This window comes from Terrapene carolina, unplaced genomic scaffold (genome assembly GCF_002925995.2).
Source record: "Terrapene carolina triunguis isolate 2854851 unplaced genomic scaffold, T_m_triunguis-2.0 Scaffold130, whole genome shotgun sequence".
In the NCBI taxonomy this organism is placed as follows: domain Eukaryota; kingdom Metazoa; phylum Chordata; order Testudines; family Emydidae; genus Terrapene; species Terrapene triunguis.
Genome location: NW_020664481.1, coordinates 7,688,052 through 7,713,448, shown reverse-complemented (window position 1 = coordinate 7,713,448; position 25,397 = coordinate 7,688,052). Strand labels below are relative to the sequence as shown.

Genomic DNA, 25,397 nt, shown 5'->3' with positions numbered 1-25,397 from the left:
CTGCTCTGGCAAGGCAACTGTAGGGGGCAAAGGGAGGCGATGCACTGGGGTGAATGTCACTATGTAGCTCCCTACCACCTCCATGAGGCCCCACCAACGTCATTTCCATGGGTTCATGGCAATTTGACTTGTCTTGCTGTTGCACAATCAAGGGGAATCGAGAACCCTATGTGATAAGACCACCTGATCTAAGAAGCTGATCCAAAAGCACATGCAAGCCAATGGAAAGGGCTCCCACTGAAGTCAAGGGCAGTCTTTCATTAACGTCAATGCACCTGTAACTGCATGGGTTCTCCATTGCTGGCAGGAGTAAAGAGTAGGAACAATTTATTTTCTCCCTAAAGTAATAAGTTATGACTCAGGATGCACACCGAAAATAGACCTGTTGTAGACCAGGCCGCCATTTTACAGAGCCAGTTCCCAGACCATAATCCCAGCTCTGAGTTCTCCGACAGAGGAGTCTGTAAGCCCTGCCCGTGCTGCAGCGAAAAGCTCGAAAATGTGAACTCTAAACATTCCAACACCAGAAGGCAAACAAAAAGAGCCACACATGTATTAGGTTTTTTTTTTTTTTTTTTTTTAAATCTCATGAATTTAAGCCGATCTCATGATTTTTAGGGGCTTTGCTTGTGATTTTTGAATGCTTGGAGTTAGCAACACTGGAAACGACAACAAAATAACCCAAAAGAAAAAGGACATTTCAAGATTTTTTTTATTATTATCGGAATCTTTTTTGACCATTTTTGTCACATGGTTTGCCTAAAAAGAAAAAGAAATTCTTTCTTTGGAGATAGAACTGGAAGAGCAGCGTGTTTATCTCATGGATGACTTGTGGGATCAGTGTTGAGAGAGTAAATGCTTCAGAAGCTAACACGCTATAGAGATGATTGTTTTTAATATAAAACAGTATATGTTTAAAACAACAGGGTCTTTTTTTCCTTTCCTGCCGTGGCCAGTAAACATAAGGAGGCAACACGGTTTACGTGTTAATAGAATTAAATTACCTGGTGCCATATTATCACAGTCTTTATTGGACAGTGGAAGAAATTGCACACAGAGGAGTCATAGAAGGGAGAAATAATCGTGAATAAACATAGATTCTGGGATGTATTTATTTGTTTCGTCTCGGGAAGATAAAGGATTCCTCATGAAAAGAGAGACATCCCCATTTCTTTTGCTTTGGGGAGGCGTCTCCAGAGTGAAAGCTTTTAGAGGAGTGAGTACCACCGAACCAGTCAGTCAGGAAGAATGAACTTGGCCAAGTACAGCCAACATTTTCTAAGCTTTCACTCATAGCTTCCGAGAGAAATCTGTCTTTGAACATAGAATCATATATTGACTACTTGAAACCTTTCAGTCCCAAAGCTCTAAGGCAGCCATTCCTTTTGCCTGTTATCCATTAGCGGGGAAGGTAGAAAGGTTGGTCCAAAGTGTTTTATTGGAAGCCTCGTTTCTAGGCCAATGCCAGTGCACACCAAGAGTCCTGACGGAGGGGAATGCTTAGTCCTGACTGTTGAGTCATGGTAGCAGAAGTGAAGGCGTAATCCTCAGGTTCAAATTTGAACTCGGAATGGCCACTGGCCAATGTGTCATCCGATTGGCTTTGAGCCTATGAAGATTATGATAAGGAGAAATTATTATAATGCCACTGATGTATTTTAATATATATTGAAAGCAGCAGTTTCAAAATGAGAACATTGAGTTACAGTTACTTTTATTTATTTATATTTGTCTTCGATCAGTGATGCAATAATCTAGCTCTAAAATCATCTAGCTAATCACTTAGGATGGGATTTCCAAAGAAACTTAAGGGAATTGGGTGTCTGACTTCCATCGAAACGAAATGGGAATTCGGTGCCTATCTTCCTTAGGCTCAATTGAAAACCCCAGCAATTTAGCTGACACTGTTCCAATTTGGAATTAAGGGGATGTAAGATAAACCCATTACTCGCACCATGTCATTAGCAAAAGAATAGTCAGATTTGTCATAATTTAATAGTATGAATATGACAGATCATGAATATGATAGATTAGACCCTATCAGAATTGTATGCTCAAGAGAACCCCGGAACTAGACAAGAGGATTGCTTCATTCTAAGACTAAAGTGCCTTAGCAGAGCTCTCTGGAAGAAGCCTGTGATATAACTGGCTCTACTGATTGACTGATTGATTGATTGTGTCCAGTTCAGAGATCTTTGGGCACATGTATGTTCTTTATAATCATAACACCAATGAAATTTATCAAAGTCAACCAAGAACCTCTACTACAAACTAGAGAGGGCACCAAGTCCTGCAGTTGGGATCTCAGTCGGAACTTCCCTTAAGTTCAGACATGTTCAGATTCAGGGGCTTGGTTAGACCCAATATAAAGATGATGCACAGTCAGAATGTTTTGATTTAGAGCCATCTCTTCCACCAGAGAAACAAAGCACCAATCCATGCACCCAATGCAACCCATTCAGACAAACTCGTGAGACAGGAAATGGGTCTGACACCCAATGATCTCTAGAGAACACTCTGTGCTGCACTTTCATGAGTGTTAAATTCACTTCTAATTGCCAGCAGAATAATAAAGAAAACTCCATACAGGTAAGTATATACCTGTCTGACTAGAAAGCTGTCAAGAACTCAGCAAGTTCCTAATCTCACTTACACTGGTTTTCCATTGACTCCATTGTGTTATTCCTGATTTACAATGGAGCAAGAATAGAATCAAGCCCAGCTACCTAGCTTAGTGGTTTGAGCATTAGCCTGCTAAACCCAGGGTTATGAGTTTAATTCTTGGGGGGGGGGGCATTTAGGGATCTGGTGCAAAAATCTGTCTGGGGATTGGTCCTGCTTTGAGCAGCGGGTTGGACTCAATGACCTCCTGACGTCCCTCTTCCAACCCTGAAATTCTACCTAGCCATAACTCCCATTGCCATCAATGAGAGTTGAAGCTGTGTACCAGGTAGAACTGGACTCTGTGCCAACTATAAAACTTGTGGCGACCCTTGATATCTGTGCCTAATAGTTTCCAGAGCAAAAGGTGTGTTTATGGGTTAGAAGATAGCTTGAGGTGTGGATGGGAGAGTCTAATTATGAAACTGGCTTGTTATAGCAACAGACAATTAAACTACTTAGTCCTGTACCAGCTAGTCAAAAAATCAATGTGAACAAATACTCTCTGTTCTCAAGCTTTACCTGGGAGACTGACACTATGGTTTGTCCGGGGTACTGTGATGTCACGTTGGATTCGGTTTTTAAAGTGACGGTGCTGTCTGAGTTTGTAATGGAAGAAGGGGAGTTAGTGGCTGAAGTTGTAGACCCTGAAAGAGAACCGTTACAAGTTGATAAAGTAACATACACATAAGTCAGTTCTCAAAGAAACAGTCATTTATATTTTAATAGCTGCCTGGACTTTTTAGGGGCGAATCTCCTATCTCATGGCATTATTGTAGCATGACAGTACTTTTTGTGTGGTAGTTTGTTTGTTTCTCAGGTAAAACATGGCAAAAACAAAACTGATTGGTAAGTGACACGCTAGAGGTACTGTACTTGGGAGGGAGGAAGGCATGTGATAGACATGAACATTATTCTTCCTGGGTGGTCCTTCCTGTCAGAGCCCTGAGAAGAGTCCACTCATTTGCTCCCCACCTTAACACCCATCAAACTAAAGGCCCCACATCATGGCTCTCATCATGCATTTGACTAAAGAGGGCTGGAACGGTTTCAGAGTCCAGCAGCCCCGCTCTTAACCAGCAAGAGGGTTGCTGCTGAGGGCGACATGAGGCACTCCCCTCACTGGCTCAGCAGACCATCTGAGGCATTCCCAGCCCCTGCCTTTCCCTTTTACACCAGTCACACCCTTGCTGCTGAAGCTGCTATTCAGGAGCCCTTTGCCCACCCTGGCGTGCAGCATGGAGGAGTATAGCAGCAAAGCGAAATCGACAAGATCTCTCTCAAGTGCTTCTGAGGGGAATTTTTTAAATCATCTCTTAACCTTTCCTAGCTCCCTCTGCCCCAGCAACTCTTGACAATACCCAGCTGCCCTACTGCTCCCACCCCTATAGACACCATCCATCCAACAGCAAGGGATACAGTGACTGCATGTTTCTTCTAAAATGCCCAGCAGTGAGATAGCTAACAGCACTGCTATTTACATCGCCAACATGAGTGGACACCCCATTGAGAAGAATGGTACTCTTGTTTGAGGCTCAGGAAAACAACATTGCATCAGCTCGCATCTGGAGGATTTTTTCCCCGGTCATAAAGACTAAAAGACACTTTTTTTTTCTTGTAGGAAAGATTAGATTCTGCAGGCATATTCCTGTAGCAGGAATTAATTTTTTAGCCAATTCCACAGCTGTAGAATCACTGACAACATTAGGCCCTGCTTATGGTCTAAGCCAGAGGGAGGAATAATAAAAGAACCATACCTGTCGAGGTTTTGCCTTTGGTAATGTTTTTAGGCTTCCTTTTCCTTGTCTGGATGCTTTCCTTTTTCATTGCCAGAGGTCGTGGCACCTTGACACCCACAAAATTTGGAATCATTAATATTGTATTGTACTGAGCTCTACCACGTGTGTTGCTTTTATATTTACACACTGTAGCATGTGCAAAGACCTTGTCCTTCACTAAGTGCTATTTTTCTCCACAACAGGCCTTGGCTGGAAGATGTCTAAGGCTGAACAGTTGAGGCTTTCCCACAATTTTTGTTTTTTTTCCCATTATTTCCTATTTTCCTTTTTCTGATTTATTAGTGACCTTTGCAACTATGTCTTATTAAATTACACCAGGGTGTGGGGCACTGGATGTCTCATGGGGAATGGTCATGGGATAGGGAGATGTTAACCTCTAGGGCACTGGCTCAAATTGGCCCAGGCTGAAGCACAAAGTCTGCTTTGTGGCCTATGGACAATTCACTAGTTGTTCCTGCCCTGAGTGGATAAATGTCATCAAACCACCTCCACAACTTGGCGCTAACTGCCCTTCTTGCTAGAAACCAAGAATCGAATGGGTGTGGAGACCAAACCATCCAGTCTCCTCTAGAAATGCCCCTGCCAGGTCTGGGCAGGTGCATAGTCCTGGTCTGGGAAAGTTTGTCCTGCTGCTAACTTGGAGGTTCCTGTTCTGTGGAAACAGGGCACTCCAGGCTAGCAATCATACATCTTTTCTTATCCACAAAATTCATATTAAAATGTTAGCAGAAACACAATCACACTGGTGTCCCTGAGATAATAGAAAGGAAAGAAGCATTACCGTCTTTAAAATTCATAGATTTTAAGGCCAGAAGGGTCTGTTATAACCATCTACTCTGACCTCCTGCATCACAAAGGCTAGAGAACCTCACCCAGTAATTTCCGCATCAGGCTCCTAACTTCTGTTTGATCTACAGCAGATCTTTTAGAAAGACAGCAAACCTTGAATTAAAGACTTCAAGTGATGGAGAATCCACCACGTCCGTAGGTAAATTGTTCCAATAGTTAATTATCATCACTGTTAAACATGTGCACATTATTTCTAGTCTGAATTTATCTAGCTTCAGCTCCTAACCACTGAATTTCATTATGCCTTTTTCTGCTAGATCAGTGGTTTCCAAACTAAGGGCGCGGCTTGTTCAGGGTAAGCCCCTGGTGGGCCGGGCCCGTTTGTTTACCTGCCGTGTCTGCAGGTTCGGCCGATCACAGCTTCCAGTGGCCGCAGTTCACCATTATCAGCCAATGGGAGCTGCAGGAAGTGGCGTGGGCTGAGGGACGTGCTGGCCACCCTTCCTGCAGCCCCCATTGGCCTGGAGCAGTGAACCGCGGCCAGTGGGAGCCACGATCGGCCGAACCTGCAGACGCGGCAGGTAAACAAACCAGCCCGGCCCACCAGGGGCTTACCCTGAAAAAAGCCGCGCCCCTAGTTTGGGAACCACTGTGCTAGATTAAAGAGCCAGCTACTATCAGAAATGTCTTCCCCATGTATGTTCTTGTAGATCATGATAAAAATCACCTCTTAACTTCCTCTTTGATAAACAAAACAGACTGGGTTTCTTAAGTCTCTCACTATAAGACATGTTTTCCAGACCTTAGATCATTCCTTTAGCTCTTTTCTGAATTCTTTCCAATTCCTGGACTGGATAAAGCTTCCCCTTCCAATAGGAAGTGAAGGCAGGATATTTTAAACCTGGTGGGAAATGATTAAAGACAAAATGGTTTCCTATAGAGGATAAATGAGCGCCTTACCCCATGGAGTTTCATGTACAATCCACAGGCATTGCAGACTGGCTCTCCTTCTGCATTCCGTCTCCAGAGGGTAGTATTGGTTGTGTGACAGTTAGTGCAACAAAGACCAGCACGTCTCGACGAAGACTAAAAAAACCCCACACACGTGAAAAAAAGAAAAGTAAGAGTTTGCATGCAGGGGGAAGAGGAAAAATCTCAAATTACACTGATTTCCTGGACAATGAAAAATGTTGACTAAATGCACAAGATAATAAAATTCACATCAAAGAAATAGCAATCCAGTGAGCTCACTTTGATTTGCAAACCTTCTTTTATGGAGCTTGATAAACCTGGCAAACATCCTTTTAATCCCTTCCACTAATGTTGAACAAATATGTTCCAAGAAATAATATTTCATAACATGGTGCAATAATTTCCAAGTGATCCACTCAGAGGGAGACGGATCTTATAAGAATTATTATCCATGTTTTGAAAGCAGAAATGTTGCAAACTCCATAGAAAAATGCTGTCGATTTAAATTAACTGTTAAAGTTAATGGGGGCCAGACTGATCTCTGGTGTAAATCATCAGTGGTGTTTGGGCTTGGGAGGGGTTCATAGAAAGAGAACGATCCTCTGCACTTCCTGCATCTCCCGCCTCTCATCTAAAGAGCCCAAAGCACTTTCCAAACACTAATTAATTCCAATTTTTGTGGGTGGCTTGACTGCAGGTCAGGTCCCAAAGCTAATGTTTCTTTAGCTGGAAGCAGAAACACTTTGTAGAAACAGCAGGCCTGTCTCTGTCAATTGTGTTCTCAGCTAGTGGGAAATTCAGAGCTCTCAACACAGGGTTTTAGCTTGTCAACTTATGGGCGTTTCATTGTAATGTCTCTTAGCGCTAGGCATTCCAGCTATTTGAACAGGAGACTTCAGTAAGTGTAAAGATATTGGTGCCATATTTAATATCATGGACTATTGCCACATTCAGGTGTTGGAGTGATATTCTTCAGCCTGGGGACAAAAATGTCAATTCATCGCGGAGATAGATGTTGGGTGATGCAAGTAACAAAGAATTCCACATCTGTTTTGTTTTTCCATTATTGCGTCCTATCATTACTAAGCATTGTGATAAATTGGGTAAAGGGAGACGGAATAAAAATGAAACGTTTTACAAGGTTAGTTGTTAAGTGCGGATCAGATTTGAGTTTCAGAAGACAGGGAGGGCAAAGTGACAGAACGCTCTTTGAGTCATTGGTTGCTAAGTGAAGCAGCTTCAGCAACTTGTTGCAGATCATTATATTCCTTTATACATTATTTATTTTTCAAAAAATAACCTGTCAAAACATAACCCTGAGATGCAAGCGGATTACTTTTGCACAGAAAAGAAGCTGATGATGTTCAAAATCTTTCCCTAGCAATTTCTGTCCTGAGCAAGAGGGATGGGGTCATGTTATACCTGGTATAGCTAGCCTGGGCAAAATCCTGCCCTCAGATATGCCTCCTTAACTCCTATTAGGCTCCATTTGCCTAGCTCACATCTTGTGTGGAGCTGAGTATCCTCAGCTAACTCAGCCAGAGAAGAAGGAGATCAGCACCTTGCAGAATTGGCACAACCCAGCCTGCAAACAGTCCCATAGTCTCTCCTGTCATCAGTAGTCCCATGGAAGCAGCACATACAGCACGCCAACAGGCCTACACACAGTAGTAAGGACCACGTCTGGTATTAAGGGAAGGGTTTACAAAGTGCTTGGTTTTGGCCTAGCTGTCCTCGCTGAAGACAGGGGGACTTCTATCACTGACTGGATGTAGAGTAAGGCCAGCGCTGAGAGCTTTGGAAAATTCCACCCTTAAGTGTTAGAAGGACCAGTACTACCTGAGGGGCTGGACCCACTGCCCAGGATGATCAAATAGGTCTCATGACATGAGGTCAGACTGAAAATTGGGCTCCTGACCACTGAATTCCAATACTAGGCATGGCACCAAAGTGGTCTTCCTATCTAGATACTTCTATAGCCTTCATCACCCTCGTATTTGAGGGCCTCAAATCACTAATGGATTTTATTCTCTCCCCACCACTGTGAGACAGGAAAGTGCTATTTCCACTAAACAAATGGGGAACTGGGGCACCGGATAGATTAAATGACTTCTCCAAAGTCAGACACAAAGAGTTTGTCTACACGGCATTCTAGTTCACACCATAAAGGTGTCAATTTTAGTCTGTGCTAGGGTATTGTGCACTAAATGGCTCGTGTAGACCCTACTGGTGCGCACTAACATTTCCCTGGTGCATGTTAATGTGCTCCCATTTCAAATGGTACTACATTAGTGTGCACCAGCGGGGTCCACCCAGGTACCCTAGCGCAGACTAAAAGTTACACCCTCTTGTGTGGACTAAAACACCATGTAGTAGACAAGTCTGAAGTCAGTGGTTGAGCTGGGAATATAAACCGCATCTCCTCAGTTCCAGTTCAATGCCTAACTCAGTGGAAAATCCTTCCTACTCTGTAATCTTTGCATCATCAGTCACCTAGCAGTTCTGTGACGGAAGAGTGGGTAATATGTAACTGACGGCATTTCAGAACCAACTATAAGATAGTTTAATAAATTGCTGTTTCAAACAAGTTTACAGACCATGGGGTCATCTCCTTCTCCTAGGGAAGTCACTGGGAGCATGATCAGGCCCAGGGTTACCAAAATACTGGGTCTAAAAAACTTTAAACATTCTCTGAAGTTGCCCATTGTGATTTAACTTTCCACTGCAGCAAGAAAGACACAGTCAAGGCTACTTTTGCTTACTGAAGGACAAAGGTACAAAATGTTATTGCTAATTTCCCAGCAGTTTACTTAAAAGAAAGAGCGTTCTTGCCCTTCCCCACCCCCAACCCAAGTCCACCATTGTAGCATTCTGACCTTGTCTAGGAAGTTGTTGACTTCAACATTGTACTCCAGTGTTTATTTATATAAATGTAGCGCACACTTAAACAAAAAGCCCTTCATGGGCTGCACTTGACAGCCAACTGCTGCTGATAAAGCTCTTGGAATCATTCGTCTGAGCATATTTAATAAAATGTATGCTAAAGTTAGCTACATGAAGGTCTGACAGAGCTACTGGCCCAAGAAACTCAGAATTAACAGAGGATGGTCCCTCTGTGGAGCTGTCTGAGTGTTTACAGAAAACCACAAAGCCATCAGAGACTCGGAACATGGAAATGGAAGCAGGGGAGTTTCATAGAAAATACCTTTGAACCCCAAAAACATAAAATCAAAACTCAGCAAAACTTGCTGCCACTTTAGACAGGCATGACTGTTGGGGAACGGGGTCATTAGACAGTTTGCTACAGGTGGGCAAATGGTGGGTCTTATTGGTCAAATGAACCTTTGTGAAACCTCTGAAATCTGGATCATTGAGATGTCTCATGAAACCATACAAACCCAGACACAAGGCAGAGTGTTGCAAAACACACAAGTTTGAAATCTGCTGATAAAAAACACTACATAAGAACTGGGGATTATTAATTTGAGTTCCTTTGCCATTCTAGCTCTGAATGAGCCTAAAACTCAAGGAGTGGGAAAACACAGGAACTGAAACTGATGAGACAGTTAATCAAAACACATCATACATTTTGCACAGATCTAGATACCCATCAGTTAACATGGTATTTAAGCTCAAACCCCAAGTCAAGGTCCCCAAAGGATGTTATAAGTGGAATTACCTACGCATGAAGAGTTAAATAATGGCTATAGTAACTCTTTTCTGAAATCTCTCTATCAAACGAACCTGCTTCCTCAGCTCAGAATGTGATTGGTGTTATTGATTTTCATGAGAACATTGTTCTTATTATAAGAACATTTTAATCATTTTAATTCCTTTTTTGTTCTTTGTTGGGGGTTTTTTTGCTAATAGTGCAATAACTTGCATGGAACATATCCATGCTCTACTGAAATTATTTCATGAGGTGCTGCAGTAACCAGGTGGTATTTTTCTGTGCCACATTTGCAGTGGAAAGTTCTATGTTTGCCTTACAAAAAAATTACAACCTCGGTAACTTGGACAATAGTTGATTCCTCAGAAAGGGCCCAATCTTACAATTGTGGACGTGAATAAGAACCAAGTTAAGAATAGAGCCAGCAGATAATTGATATTTTTGGTTTGGCAGCCAAACCAAAAGACTCTGAAAAATATTTTGTTTCATTTGACCCAAATCAATTCCCCCCCCCCCCATTTTTCCATTTTGTTTTGTTTCATTTTGGGTGTTTTTACCCTTTTAAAAAAAATCTAGCTACATTTCTAAACAAAATGTCATGTTTTATTTTGAAAATGTCAAAACAAAACAGTTTGACTTTTTCGGGGGGAAAATTCTCTGTTTCTTTTTTTGGGTGAAACTGTTCACCAGATTGGACTTGGATTTGCAAATAGTTTTGGTCGACCCGAAACTGCATTATGAAAGGCCTGCATCCAGCCTTTCTGCTGTGGGGTCTGACAGGTATCAGGTATTTGGCGTGTTCTCAGCATGCTGCCGGATTGTGCCCTGCTGGAGAGAAAGCTATTCCTCCACCTAGGCTGAGAATCCCGCTTCAGGCATTCCGGGGCTTCAGCTTGAGCCAGGGCTCCGAGCTGCTTGTTACCTGTGGGACAGGGTCACTTGTGCATTAGCTTAACTTTATACAGATGAGCAGTCCCATTAAAATCAATGGGACGACTCCCGTATGCACAGTTACATGTGCTTTCAGGATCAGGGCCTAACTTACTATTTTGTAAAGTGCTTCAAGATACCTTGACTATGAAAGATGCTCTATAAAACAAAATTCCATCCCAGCCCATCACTAAGTAATATAGCTTTCTATGGAAATCAATAGGGTTGCATTCTGTTCATGTCAAAGATAAAAAATATGTCGCAAAACTGCTGCCTATGCTACTTACAGGACATTGCCGTTATCATATAAAAGGGGCTAGTAACTGTATTATTCTTACTTACCGTATCTTCATATACATGACTACACTACTGTACACAGAACTGCTAAATACTGTTCCTGCTGCACTGGGCAGTCATATTGAAATCTCTAGTGCAAAATATGCCTTTTATTTTAATGCAACTTTGCATAGTAAAAGCAGCATATCCAGCAGGCAAAATAATACATAGTGAAATATCTGTCTAGGCTGGTTACAGAATGAAGCTCATAAGATAAAGACAACAGAGCATTATTTTATTACAAAGTATATATTTTTATGCACTATAAGGGAGTGTAATTCAATGGTTCCTCATCTTAACAAGACTTTAGTGTTTCATTGCATTCACTGCTTCAAGTACAGCACCTTTTACTACCAACGAAGCTAGTGAAGACTCTATGCAGGGATATTGCACAGAAAAATTCTGTGCAGAAAACTTTTTTTTTTTTAAGTCTAGGACTTAGCAAAATCAAAGCAAATGTGAAACCCTGAAACTCGACTTTTTTTTTTTTTTTTTAAGTTTTGGGAATGTAAACAGTGGTTTTATGAAGGGCAAGGAGAAATCAGACTTAGGATGACAACATGTGTCTTAAAAATTAATCCTTGTGGAATTTGTTCAGCTCAGATATTTCAAAGTTAATTAAATAACAACCACCACAAGCACCAAGTCTGTTGTAAGACTTTAAATAGGAACAAAGGGAAAACAATAGGGATAAACTGGACAAGAAGACATGGGTCCGTTTCCTGGAGTGTATTGAGAGCTCATTCCAGCTCCCTTTACTCAACTGTTGGTAACTAATATAGACTCAGTGATGTTAACAATTGCTTAGGACCCATTTCTGCAGAGCTTATATCAGTGGAAGGTTTGTTACATAGGTTTGTTACATAGGGATGGTAGTATTGGGCCCCTTAGCCCTGATTTACTCTTAGAGATTAGATCAACCAAGCTATGTCGCTCAGGGCTGTGAAAAATGTTGTGTCCAGCTGTGTAATGTAGTTAGGTTGACTTAATCCCCTGTGTAGACACGGCTAGTTTGATAGAATAATTCTTTAGTCAACCTAGCTACCTCCTTTTGAGGGGTGGATTAACTACATGGATGGGGGAAAAAAACCTTCCATCCATGTAGGAAGTGTCCATGCTACAGTGGCACGGCTGCAGCGCCGTAACTGTGCCTTTGAAGTGGCTGTAGTGTAGACATGCCCTTAGAACCAGAGCACAGCCATCCTCAGTTTCACCCCTTTTTGCCCTCCCACCTCTGCCTTACTGCTTGAGGTTTAAACCTGTTTCCCAGGTGGTTCTGATCCTGACTCTAGCGAAGACAATGAGAGTTTTGCTACTGATTGAATGGGAGCAGAACTGTATTCTTTTTTCAAATGATCTTGCGTATGGAGACTACAGACTGGCTTGTTCTATTCTGGCTGAGCCATTTCTCCATTTGGAGACTGGATTTTGTAACTGCAGCAGGAAGTGGTTGGTATTCCAGCTGTCGGCTTGCTGATGGACCAGTCACTTTGTTTTTAAATCACCAGAACAACCAGGTTTTTTTATATGACGAATAAAGAAAAGGACAACAGTGTTCAAATACCAGTAGAAAAATGCCAATGGGAATCTGACATTAAGGGCTAGATTTTCCAGTGCTCAGCACCGATCAGCTCCCATTGTGACACTAATGGTTTGATTTTCAAAAAGGCCTGAATTATCCTGAAAATCTGGCCCCTTCCAGTGCCTAAATGGGAGCTAAATCCTTTTGAAAATCTGCCCCCTTAAGGCCAAAGCATTGTGCAGGGGACTCCCACCGAAGTCAATGGGAATTGTACATGTCAGTTGTGGGTTTCCATAGGCCAACCCCTGATCCTGCAATCAGACCCTTTGGTTCACAGGCCTGCAGATGGGTACAAGTGTCTGCCTACGCGGAGTTGATTACAGGAGCTGGTCCCAATGTTTTCCGTTTCCAGTTCACAGCATTGAATCGGGTATGAATAATTGCTTAAAAATGATGAAGAATAGTGACTGTGCATGTATAGCCCTCTGGGGAATGGGTGTTACATGCTCAGCGGCTCGTTAAAATGTAAATGTATCAGACCTGACCATTTATTTTCCTGACAAATCCAAATGATATTAGTCTGTACTAGCCTCCTTGCTCAGCCAAGGGTCCTGTTGACTTCAACTGGAGTAACGCGCAAGGAATCGCTGCAGCAAAAAGAGCAGCTATCATGAGCATCTCGTGTTTTCAACTGTCTGAAACTGCTGAGGTGCATGAGGTTCGCTTCACTAGAAGCGTGATCCTGCAGCACTTAAGTCAGTAAGAACTTTGCCATTGACTTCAATGGATGCCAAATCAGACCCTATAGGTGTAAAACCCTGTCCCTACCAGGGCCTGTCATGGCCAGAGAAAATCCTTCACATGGTCATGAATCCTGACCTGAATAGGATACTGCCTGGACATTAAAAATGAGAGGCTAGGCATGCGTGTGTCTGATAAAGGGAGTCTTTGGGAGGTGGGAGTGAGGGAGAGGAGCTGTGTGAGAGCTTGCCAGACAGGCTAAGGGCTTGTCTACACTTACCAGGGGATCGACGAGCGGCGATCGATGCATCAGCGGTCGATTTAGTGAAGACCTAAATCGACCACAGATTGCTCTCCCATTGACTCCTGTACTCCACCAGATCGAGAAGAGTAAGGGGAGTCGACGGGAGAGCATCTCCTGTCGACATCGCGTAGTGTGGACTCCGTGGTAAGTAGATCTAAGCTACGTCCATTTGAGTTATGCTATTCACGTAACTCAAATTGCGTAGCTTAGATTGAATTTCCTCTGTAGTGTAGACAAGGCCTAAGACACACACCTGGCCTGTGTGCAGTAAACTTTGCACATGGCCCTAGACCTCTACAGCTTGAGATTTGGGGCTGGTCAGAAGAAGGATGGCTTGTACATGTTGGGGTTTATCTAAATCTTAGATTAGTTCCATTTGTCAGTCCTAGCTGTTACGTCTCTAAAAACTGGGAATTAAAAGTATTTAGTCAGTAATGATTCCCCAGTGCTAGGCAGACGGCCTGTACCAGGAAAGCCCCAACAATGAATAAGTCCTAATACTTCAACAAAAAACCTTAGCAGCATATCCCAATGCAGCAAGGCCTGGAGCTTTGAATATATACATATGCAAATGCATTACATCCCCCAGCTGGAAATACCATCAGAAATAACAAACTAATAACAGTTCCTCCTGATCTGGCGCTGAGGAGTATAGTACGTAGGTAATGCTGGACATATCAAATGGCTGTTACATATCTGTGTTTTGAGCTCAGAACATGCAATAAGTGGGACTAAGCTCTGAAACCATCTCTAACTTGATCACTTTTCCTCTTATGGAGAGAGCTGGTTGAAAAATTAAATTTCCATCCCATGGGAAATTCTGGGATTTTTAATTTGGTTTTGTCTCAAATCAGGACAAAAAGTCTAAATCTCTGAATGTTCATGTCACAAAATATTCTGAGATATTTCATTTCAACCTTACTGAACCTTTTAGTTTTGGTAAGATCAAAACATTTTTTGACTTGATCATTTCGACTATATTCTAGTATATTATTGTCAAAATGAAGCATTTTGATAATTTCATACTGGATTTTTTGGTGAAATTGATACATTCTAGTGGAATGGTTTAGATTTTGTTGAATCATCATTTTCCAACAGAAAACCATTGCATCAGAAAATTTTTGACCAGCTCTACTGATGGGGCTGTTGCATAAAGAATGGGTGAGCAGTGATCAGGCCTAACCCCCTGTAGCATAGGAAATAGCCACAAGGTCCTTAGGCAGCCTGGACATAGTACACAAGTGGGAAGGTGTGAGAGTTCGCCTTTCCTAACTCTATGCACCCTTAATAATGGTGCAACCTATTTGTCTCTATTTCATCTGCTATAGGTATTGAAAGAACTCTGAGAAACATCTGCTCTGAAGTCAGTTACAATGCCAGCATCATTCAGATCAGATAACGGTCCTGGGTATTTTTTGTTACACAGTTCTCTCAACAAAAAAGGCATTCAAAATCAGTGGAGTTGCTCTGGATTTACATCACTATACCTAAGATCAGAATCTGCCCCAGTATACACATTACAGCTGGTCGGAAGTTTTCTGACACAATGTTTTTTCCATCAGAAAATGCTGATTCATTGAAAGCAAAACGTTCCATGGAAACGTGTGGATTTCAATGAAATTATGTTTTAAAATAATGGGATGGAGCATTCTGATGACGTCAAAATGGAGGCAACATTTTAATTTTCTGGTTTGAAACAACATTTTGTTTTGATATTATATTATGTATAATGTAAAAAAAAAAGCAAAATCAGAAGGAAATGTTTCATTTTTATCAAAACGAAACATTTCCATTCACCTGAAATTATTTTTTTTAAATTTTGATTTAAGGGGAAATTTCACATTTTTGGGGGATTGTTCCATTTTGGAATGGGAAGAATTGAAATCATGGAATAGTTCCGGCCCAGCTCTAATTCAGACACAAGCATCTTGACTATTTCCAGTGACTGACTTTGAAGATATCAATAAATACCAGAAAGCAAAGCACAGCAAGGCTGACGGAAGAATTACATTTTAAAACAGTTGTTTGTCTTAAGAAATTGGTTATAATAAGAAGTTGGAATCTTATTAAAAATTGGCACTAGACTTCTAAAACAGTTTAACTGATACATGTTAGTTTTAATTTTAAAAAATCGCATCTGCTTGGATAACTTGTAAACAAAGCTTCAATGGCGATATGATAGAAAACAGACAATTTACACTGACGCTCACGAAGCACAAATGTTGCACGGAGATTGTAATTGTTCATAGAAATATTTTGTTAAAAACCAAAGTCCCTGCATAGTGACCTTGGTAAGATTTATCATCATGCAAAGGAAAATGGGCTTCTTAGGGATCCCTGAGCTATATGGATCTGATCCTGTAAATTCTCGGTCAAACCTGTCCATTGACATCCAAAGAGAGTTTTACCTGAGTAATGAGTGTAATATCCTATTCATATTGTTACATTATATCGATAACTGTCTTTAATACCAAAATACTAGGGTCTTTACCAAATTATTTATCTATAAGCCCTAATTCTGCACACATGCTTTACTTTACACACATGCACAGATTACATACACATCTAAAGTTAACATGTGCAAATGTCTTTGCAGTTTTGGAGACATACATGTAAAAATGAGGGATTTTACATAAGCATTCATACCCTAAGCTCTAGCAAAGAAATCTATTTCCAACTGAAACTTCATTTCACTAAGGACTCATCCTAAACATTTACTAGTTTTTAGCTGAACTGATTCAGAGTTTGCAGTGTGAAAAGGTGAAACTTTTTGCAACTAAATTCAAATATCAAAGGTGAAGTTACATGAAAAAGACACGCCTTCTCCCCCTTGCAAGGAGACCCAACTGTGATGGAATCCAATGTATAATACCTGGAAGATTAATACTTTAATATGAAAAGATACAGCAACTAATGAACACAGTAACCATAACCCATCCTTCAGACAATGCTGACAGCCAGAAATGCACCAGTGACTGTATGCGATTCCAGCCTACAGTATTTATTTAACCAGGGACAATTCTGCTCCCATTTAAATCAGTGGCAAAGCCCTCATCGACTTCAATGGAAGTAAGGCTACATTAGTGTTCACTTGTTGTTCCATATTCAGCCCAGTCTAAGGTCTGGTCTATACTACCCGCCTGAATCGGCGGGTAGAAATCGACCTCTCGGGGATCGATTTATTGCGTCCCGTTGGGACGCGACAATCGATCCCCGAATCGGCGCTCTAACTCCACCAGCGGAGGTGGTAGTAAGCGCCGCCGACAAAAAGCCGCAGAAGTCGATTTTGCCGCCGTCCTCACAACGGGGTAAGTCGGCTGTGATACGTCGAATTCAGCTACGCTATTCACGTAGCTGAATTTGCGTATCTTAAATCGACTCCCCCCTGTAGTGTAGATGTACCCTAAGTAAATTAGAAAGAGGTGATAATATGCATTCTAGTAGATAGATAATCAGTTTGTCTATCTAGATGCATGCACGACTATATATTAATCTGATAATATGCCTATTCTATGTGTTTGCGATTATTGAAGTGGTTGGAAATTGTGAGGCATATTTAATCTGAAAATACTGCTTAGTTGCATGTCATTTAATTTCCTATTGTCCTGAGGGCATTTACACTATGGAGAGTAATTGTTAAGATATACTCATTATTTCAATCTATTAAAGGCCTGATGGACTTTAATGGGAGCTGGGTCTGGCCCTAAATTGAGACCTTAGGCATTTTATCCTTGAGCCCAGCCTGTACCTTCCAAAGGGGCTATTCCCCTGAATCAGAATTGCAAGATCAGCCTCTTCACTGAACACACAAATAGCTAGTGTGTTCAGTGCCTTCATTTTGGTCAAGGTTTTCACAAGGACAGGCACATGCCACACCACTAGTAACTCCCCGGCTGCATTTTTCAGCTAATTTAAACAACCCTCAGCCACAATCTATCAAAGTGGTTCCTGGCTTTGTACGGGGCCCACGCATCAGGTAAACATTCTACCGCCCATTTTTTTTATGGTGCTCGCTTGAAAAATGGCTCCTCTCAATTAGCACCGAGCCAGGATGTCTGATCAGCCTCCTCGAAGAGCCACACTCAGGCAACACACACCCACTGACTTCAGCTCTAACTGTGACTGTGGAAGCAGGACAACAGGGTGGGAGCTGGTGACTTGCGTGTAGGGCAGATCTCAGACCTCTCTCTTGGTCTTGGGGAGCCCACATGGGAAAACTTTTCTGCAAACCCAGAAATGCACAAGGAGCTCTGGAAAGGCGATAGGCATACTTAGTTAGAGCTCTATGCACAGAACCAGGCCTTTCCTATTTGAGAGCAATATTAAAAATATCCTCAGCGTTCATACATGTTTTTTATTGATCAGCCTGTATCCACCAATGTGTTTGGAGCTGTGAATTCCTGCATTCAATAATAAGCAAGTTAAGTCATTAGAGGGTCCTAATAGATCTCTGCCTGTCACTTGAAGAGGTCCTTATACATTGGAGGCAGAAAACCACAGCTACTCATGTTAGCATTTAAATGTAAGTACAGTCCCATAGCATTGACCCTCATTTTTGAGATCTTTATTCTCATTAATATCTATTTTTTATTCTCTAGCTAACCTGGCTGTATTTTCCTTTGGTAGATTCTTAGTTGTCTACTCCTTACTTCTAAGAGAGCAATGCATACATGTGCACGCATGTATTTATCCCAATAAAATACACTCAAAGTGATCAAAAACCCAGAGGGTCACAGACAGACACTCTATAGATCATTTTAATCTATCTTTGGCAGCCTTCCAAAATAAGTTGTTGGTTTTTTTTGCTAGGCATTATAGCAGGAAATTTCAGGGGCCTCAAGAGGCAAAACTTTGGAAAGATAACTTTATTATTGACATGAAAAGCAAATTCACTTCTTCTACACTATAAACACACAATATTCTCTCCCACACAATATTGTTTTAACTGGCCACTGTATACTAGAATCCCAATTAAGCTCCGGCCTTTTTCTTTTCTTTTCTTTTCTTTTCTTTTCTTTTCTTTTCTTTTCTTTTTAAAGAACAGTGTCAAAATATGTCAAATGAACATTGAATAACTTCCCCTGAATTTAAACACAGACTTTTTGTTGATAGAGGGGATAAAAAATATTTAGAGAAAGGCCAGTCCTGGGGTAATGAAAAGGTGGTCATATTAAAAACAAAACAAAAAGGGACATGACAGTTTGCTTCTCTCTTTAGATTCTGCTTTTATACAGCCCCAAACATTAAAGATTTCCCCCAGACTAGCAAGAAACCCTGTCCTTTGTTTCAAACGCGAGGCAAGTGGACAGAGAGGAAAGAGGACAAGAGAACCCGCGCTTATCAATGTTAATTGCATTCTACCTTGCAAAAACGAAAGCACCCAATTGTTCTCAGCTTTAGATGTCGGTTAAGGGGTTTTACCTCTGTATTCCCGTGTCAAATACTATTTTATTTTTTATGGTTAAAGCAAGCAACTGGATTTCTCTTTGTGGGAACGATTGAGGGGAGATCATGTCACTCGATTTTGATTAGATAAATCATATGCCAGAGGAAACATACAACCTTTGGTTTCTTAGCCTATCGCTTTCTATCCTTTCAAATCAATCCTGTAGGATTCCCACCAGTGGTGCAGTAGCTGTGTAAATAGCTAGTTAATTTCCTTGCAAAATTGCACAGAAGTCGTAGGTTCTAAAATGTCTCCGTTTGTACGGAGCTGATGTCATTTCATCCTTTCCACCTTTACCTACTGAACAGCTCAAACTGGGCGGGTGGGGTGTGCTCGCTGTATTCACACCAGCCAATAATAGCGAACGACTCACGAGCAATAATATCATCCTCATCGATCGCCACCGACCAACGGCGCAAATGGGGCTGGGATTGTTGCGTAACACTGACGCGTTCACTTCTCAGCGGGATTCCTCGAAGCTGCAACATCTCCGGGGCCGGACCTTTAATTCTCCAAGCCCCAGAAGACAGCGCCAAGGCACCTCACTCGCCTCTCCCCCCCTGGGAGCGCACAAACCACCCCCTCTAGCCAGAGCCTGGCGCAGGCACAGATCCCTACTTCCCTAGCGCGGGGCAGGGGAGAGGGGGAAAAGATCAGCGGTTTGGGGTTGCCAGCCTTACCAGCCTCTTCTGTGGCTTGATGAGCGGTCGGTTGATGCCATTCATTTTGTGATAGAGCCCGCAGGCGTTGCACAGATAGTGCCCGGTGCCATCCTTTCTCCAGAGCGGGGTGGACATGGCCCCGCAGTTCACACACTCTCGGCCATCCCCGGGGAATTCTTCCAAGTACTCTGAAACTGACCCAAACGCAGCTCGTTAGGCGCTCGCTCCCTTCCCCGGACAAGGTCACTTCCCCCGGGGATCCCAGGCGACCCGGGCCAGGCAGAGCCAGCCTGCCTGTCCTCAGAGGAACCCAGTTTTGTCTTCAGAGAAATAAAAGGCAAAACCGTCATTCCCTAGCCCTTTCTCTGGGGGCTATGGGAGAGCATTTAGCTGCTGCGCATTCAGGTGCCTCTGAAAATGATCTTTAGCGGCCTCCCCCCCGGGCCCCGGCTACTTTCCTAAATACGACCTACGATTCTTTGCAAGAGCAAACAGCCCCGGGACACCGAGTGTCAGATACACCGGGGCGTCTGGCTTCTCTTCGGCCAAAGAACCTGCAGAACTTTTCTCCGTCCTTTAAGGGTTTTGTCAGCAATCTCCTGGCTCCAGCAAAGAACTGTGCTGTGTCCCCCCGGCTGGTCTCTGGCTTACCAGGATCCGGCCAGCTTGTTTTCCCTACATGGCAAATCGTTGTAACATCACTACTGAAAATAACACACCCGTGCGCCACGGATACCGTGACCCAGGAAGAAACGCAGCTGGAAGAAGGGAAACAGTACATGGGAAGTGACTGAGCGCCATGGTAAATAAGGACCAGAAATGAAATGTTATGGGAAGATCCCTCCCACTGGAGCCACTGACGGTTTTGCCCACCTCCAGATCTTAGGTGAAAATCCCACGCGTGAAATCCTGGCCTCGTGGAAGTCAAAGGGAGTTTTGCCACTGACTTCAAAGGTTTCTCCTCATCTCACCTGTATTGGATTTGTCCGGCATGAAAGAAATCCTAGGCGAAATAGCTGAGGGCCCTGTCCCAGGGCTATGAGAATAGGGGAGTTCTGCTTAAGCAGAGATGGCAGCCGATAGCCAGGTCGGTTTGCCCATCCCGTCAGCCGGTCTCCCACTTTTCATGCCCTGGAGAAATGTCAGACTCAGGGATGTCAGCTGCAAAACTCCCATTGACTCCAGCCGCAGCGGGGTCAACAGAGAATAAAGAAAGAAATCCAGGCGAATGTATCAGCCCAAGTTCTTCTCTGCCGACCCTCACGGGAGCCTGGATTTTGAAGCTGGACTCTTCCCATTGGCTTCACTGGGCTGAAGATCCACTGCAAAGCACCAGAGGGGACCTGCTAGCAAGGACCCATTTCAGTTAACCCCCATCCCTGCTTTTAGCAGCAATCTCACGTGTCCCCCATGAGCTGGGTACGAAAGAGAAAGAAGCCCCCGCCCTCTCCCCTGTTTTCGTTTTTATTTAACCTTTTAATGTATCATTTAATGATTTTTTTAAAAATAAATAAATAAATATCCCCGGCAAGGGGCGATAATGAAGATTGATTTGATTTCATTTCCCCGCGGGCTCCCCAGAAACCGCTTCTCATGTGGCTGGAAGCGGGCCGGGTGCAGCCCAGCTCGGTTGTAAAAATAAATGATCGCTATGATGTTATTGTAAGATGATAAAAGGAGGAGGGGGGGGGGGGAGAGGGAACTGGAAGACTTTCCTGATTTCAATCAAATGGTGTTGGTTGCTGACTGGTGGCGACAAGCAGGCTGGGGAAGGCCTGGTGGAATGTCTATGGCTGATGTACAACTTCGGGGGATGCTGGCCTGTGGGTATCAATCACACCTAGAGCTCCGAGCTGACAAATGACAGACTCGCAGGGGAAAGGGGGGTCAGCTTTCCCGAGTCAATCTTCCAGCTCCCAGGACCAGCGTTGGAGGAGTTTGAAGTTGTATGTGGCTGTCGACACACACAGCTAATTGTATTCTATAGCCATACTGTGTGGCTACAGAGCATATATGTAAAATAAACGTTGAATATAAAATAAATGTGCTGTGTGTGTACACACATATATACACACATACATGCGCATCTTTTACACACACACATATATACACACACTCAAGAATGACATGGGTATTTTGCACATAGATACACGTGTATACTTTCCCATCTGTCCCAAATATTATATATTCATAAGGCACTGAACTAGACATTTCAGAGTGAGATCTGACCCCCTTCTTCCAGAAATCAGAAGGGAAAGTGAAACGTTTTGTTTGTCTGATTAGCTTTGTGTATCTCCCAGCTGTATATTTTTGCCTCAGTTATTTTACAAGCGGGCAATACAGACCAACCCCTATTATTTCAGTCTTAGTATAAGTTGATTTAAAGCCTCATTTTTTTCCTGAAATAACTCCCTCCCTCCCAATCTGGAAGAAGCTGTTATTCGTGGTTTGAAAATTGCCTGTTTTCTTTCCAAATAAAAATGCACTCCTGGTTTAACCTTCTTTGAACTTATTAAAGAAGCGTTCCTTAAAAAAGAAAAGTTTGGACTTTTTGTTGTTGTGTTAAGGCACTTCACACTCGCTTACATGATCTAAGAGCAAAAATAAATAACTACAAGAGATTCTTGAACACTGCATTTTGGAAGGCCAATAACATACAACAGGGCCAGAGAATGACTTTGCAAGGAATCCACATCTCTCAACAGAAAAGGGGATAGTTTATAAACTGGGGGTGATTTCTCTGGAATTAATGTTTGCTTTAGGCGCATTGAAGAGTTACAATTCAACTCATCAGGGGATCCTACTAATGCAGTGGAAAAGAAGATTGTACATGACTTTCAAAGGCAAAGAAAAACGATTCCCAGAAATCATAAGGAAGCAGCTGTTTAAAGTGCAGTAGAAGAAAGTAGGACCCTCAAGTTGGAAAAGTTGGTAAGAAACACGGAGTGGAGGCATTTTTTCCTAGTTTACTTTGTTCTTACTGGAGAGATAAGATAATTCGATTCACCGCAGTAAAGATGATAAGAAGGCTGAGATCCTGAAGTGGATTTTAAAGTACTTTTCAAAACATAATCTTAGGAGAAGAATAGACCCATGAGTTATAAACCAGAGCTGGTCCTATTTATTTAGCAGACCGGGAAGGGTCAGGGGGAAGAGGGGGAGAAGCTGGAAAGTTGGCTAGGAACTTGATTTAAAAGGGCTCTCCGTGTGGATAAAAACGAATTGAAGTGGGTTTTATTGTTCAACGCCTGACTAGATTTCACTGTCTCTCCAGAGGCAGCAGATTGATGCAATTGGGGAATTGTTTGGGTGAAGGCGAATTAGGAGACCAAGAGTCTGTTCAAATATAAACTAATTTACCACAATAAATTACTTAAAAGGGAAGGAGCGATAAATCTGCCCTCCTAATTCAAACACAAGGGCAAGTATTGAGGCGAAGGCACAAAGTCGATATTGTGGAAAGGAGGGATCATCTGGGGTAAAGGGCCAGGCGTTTAAACAACCTCCATTTTTCTGTCCTCCAGGGAAATTACTCTCCTTTTAAAATGTGTTCTTTCCCCTTCTTGCAATATATACATATATATACTGGCATTCACGTGGCAACAGCCCAGCTCCTGCCTGGGGAGGGGAGGGGACGGACAGCTGTTTCCACCACTGGACCCTTCCTAGGGTTAAAGACACAGGAGGTCTTTCTAGAGAACCATCTTTTCCTTCAGGTTCACTTAAAACTCAGGGGTCAGATCCTCTCCTGCCTCATTGCTCCCATTACCTGCCGCCTGAGATAGTCCCATTACTTCCAGCGGGGCAGAGCCAGGCGCTACTTTGACCACAAGAACCGGGCTGGGTTTTCTTTTTTGTAAGTTTTCAGTTTCCACGAGGCTCCCAGCAGTACTTTAGGGAGCGGGTCCTGCTGCCCACTGAAGCTAGAGAAGTGGGGGCCTCACAAATCATTTGCATTTTAAAAAATAGCTCAACCTACCCCAGGGCCGCCAGAATGGAGAGCCCCTGGGAGCTGGGAAGGGGGCGCCGAGGCTGGGAGCCGCCTGCGACTCAGCCGGGCTGGGCTCCGCGGTGCCTGGGGGGCAGCTCCCAGGGCCCAGGTGCGGTCACCTACCGAAAGTGGATCTCCTGCCCGGCAAGGCAGCCTGCCTCGTCTGGAGACTGTGCAGGACGCTGCTTTCAAAGTGTCCCGCGGTCCAGGAGGGAGGCATCTCCGGGCTCACGTAGGCAGGGTAGGGGCTGGAGTAGGATCCATTGACCGAGCGCACCAAGGCATTGCTGTACTGCTCCCTGGCCCCGCTGCCCAGGAGCAGCGGGTTCTGGTAGGCTCCCTCCCGGCCGGCGTTGTTGCTGACGGGCGGACTGTGCGAGTAAGGGAAGCCCGAAGACGGATGAGGGCTGCTCGGGTTGAAGGCCGATGCCTCGCCGCCGCTCTGCGCCCAGCCCGGGTGGTTGCCCAGGGGGTGGCTCTGGTGGGCTGTCTCGCAGCCTTGCAGATAAGGCAGGGTCTGCAGCATGGAGGGCACCCGGGTGGTGGGCACGTACACCGGGGAGCTGGCCGACGAGTGCAGGAAATTGCTGGAGTCGTGGGAATAAGCCGATTGCCCATGGTTGGGGGCTAGGGCTAAACTCTGATACATTTTATATCCTCCAAAGCGGGACCAGGGCCCGGGGCAGCCGAGGGTCGGGGAAAGCGGCAGCCCAGTCGGCGCAGAAGTTTTCTGTGTTGTGAAGCTTAAAGATTCCTAGGTCAAGGGCTGGGAGATTGACATGAGAAGCTGGGCTGTCCCGCAGCTGTCTCCAGATGTTCGGGCTCAGGTCAGTAACAGTTACAGGCACCTGAAACATGAAAGCAGCGAGATATGACTTTTTTTTTAATGGCACAACTATTATATCATAGAAAACCCCGTGTTGGTTCGCAGCAGCCTCTTGCACCTGTCCTTCCACACGGACACAGTTGCAAGAGGAGGGATGTTTTAACACGTCTTCAGTGAAGGAGACCGCGGCTCAATACGACGAAAAGAATTAGGATGGGTAAAATCACCGGGCGAGAATTAAAGGTTTGGATTATTGCCAGATGCAGATGTTTCTTTCAGAACTGATCCCCCTTTTAGTTATTCAATTTGCCAGTATTATCCATAACAATTCACTCTACAGAGAAAAATCACTCTATTGGGTATTATTATATTGCATAATACAACACACATATCCAACCTATCTAATTATACCACACATACAATTATATACATATGCATGAACATATACAACATATATAATTTATATTTATTGTGTATATTTCGCATCATATGTATTGAAATATATGGCGTTACTTATATAAATATTGGCTTTGCAGTAGATAATATATATGTTGGATTTTGCGTTACAGTATCTATCTACAGAAACGCCACTCAGAGTCCCAAAGTTACATTTAGGCTAGATAAAATAAAAGAGTGTTTTAAACGGGGGACTTCTGTGTTTTAAACAAATGCTCTTAACTTTTGTTACTAAGAGGGGTTTTTTTTAAAAGGATTTCTTCACAAATATTCTGCTTTCCATGTACATTTC

The 25,397-nt window shown here is 43.2% G+C and overlaps 1 protein-coding gene across 1 annotated transcript; it reads right to left on the bottom strand.

Annotated features, from left to right (window-relative positions):
• Positions 1-1,106: 1,106 nt before the first annotated feature.
• Positions 1,107-24,496, bottom strand: GATA5 (GATA binding protein 5). Its single transcript, XM_024199035.3, has 6 exons — positions 23,947-24,496; positions 19,851-20,026; positions 6,210-6,335; positions 4,419-4,506; positions 3,184-3,308; positions 1,107-1,609 (listed from the first exon to the last, which is right to left on the bottom strand). Exons 1-6 carry the CDS (start codon positions 24,470-24,472, stop codon positions 1,454-1,456), a joined length of 1,197 nt encoding a protein of 398 aa, XP_024054803.2. The 5' UTR covers positions 24,473-24,496; the 3' UTR covers positions 1,107-1,453.
• Between the last annotated feature and the right edge of the window lie 901 nt (positions 24,497-25,397).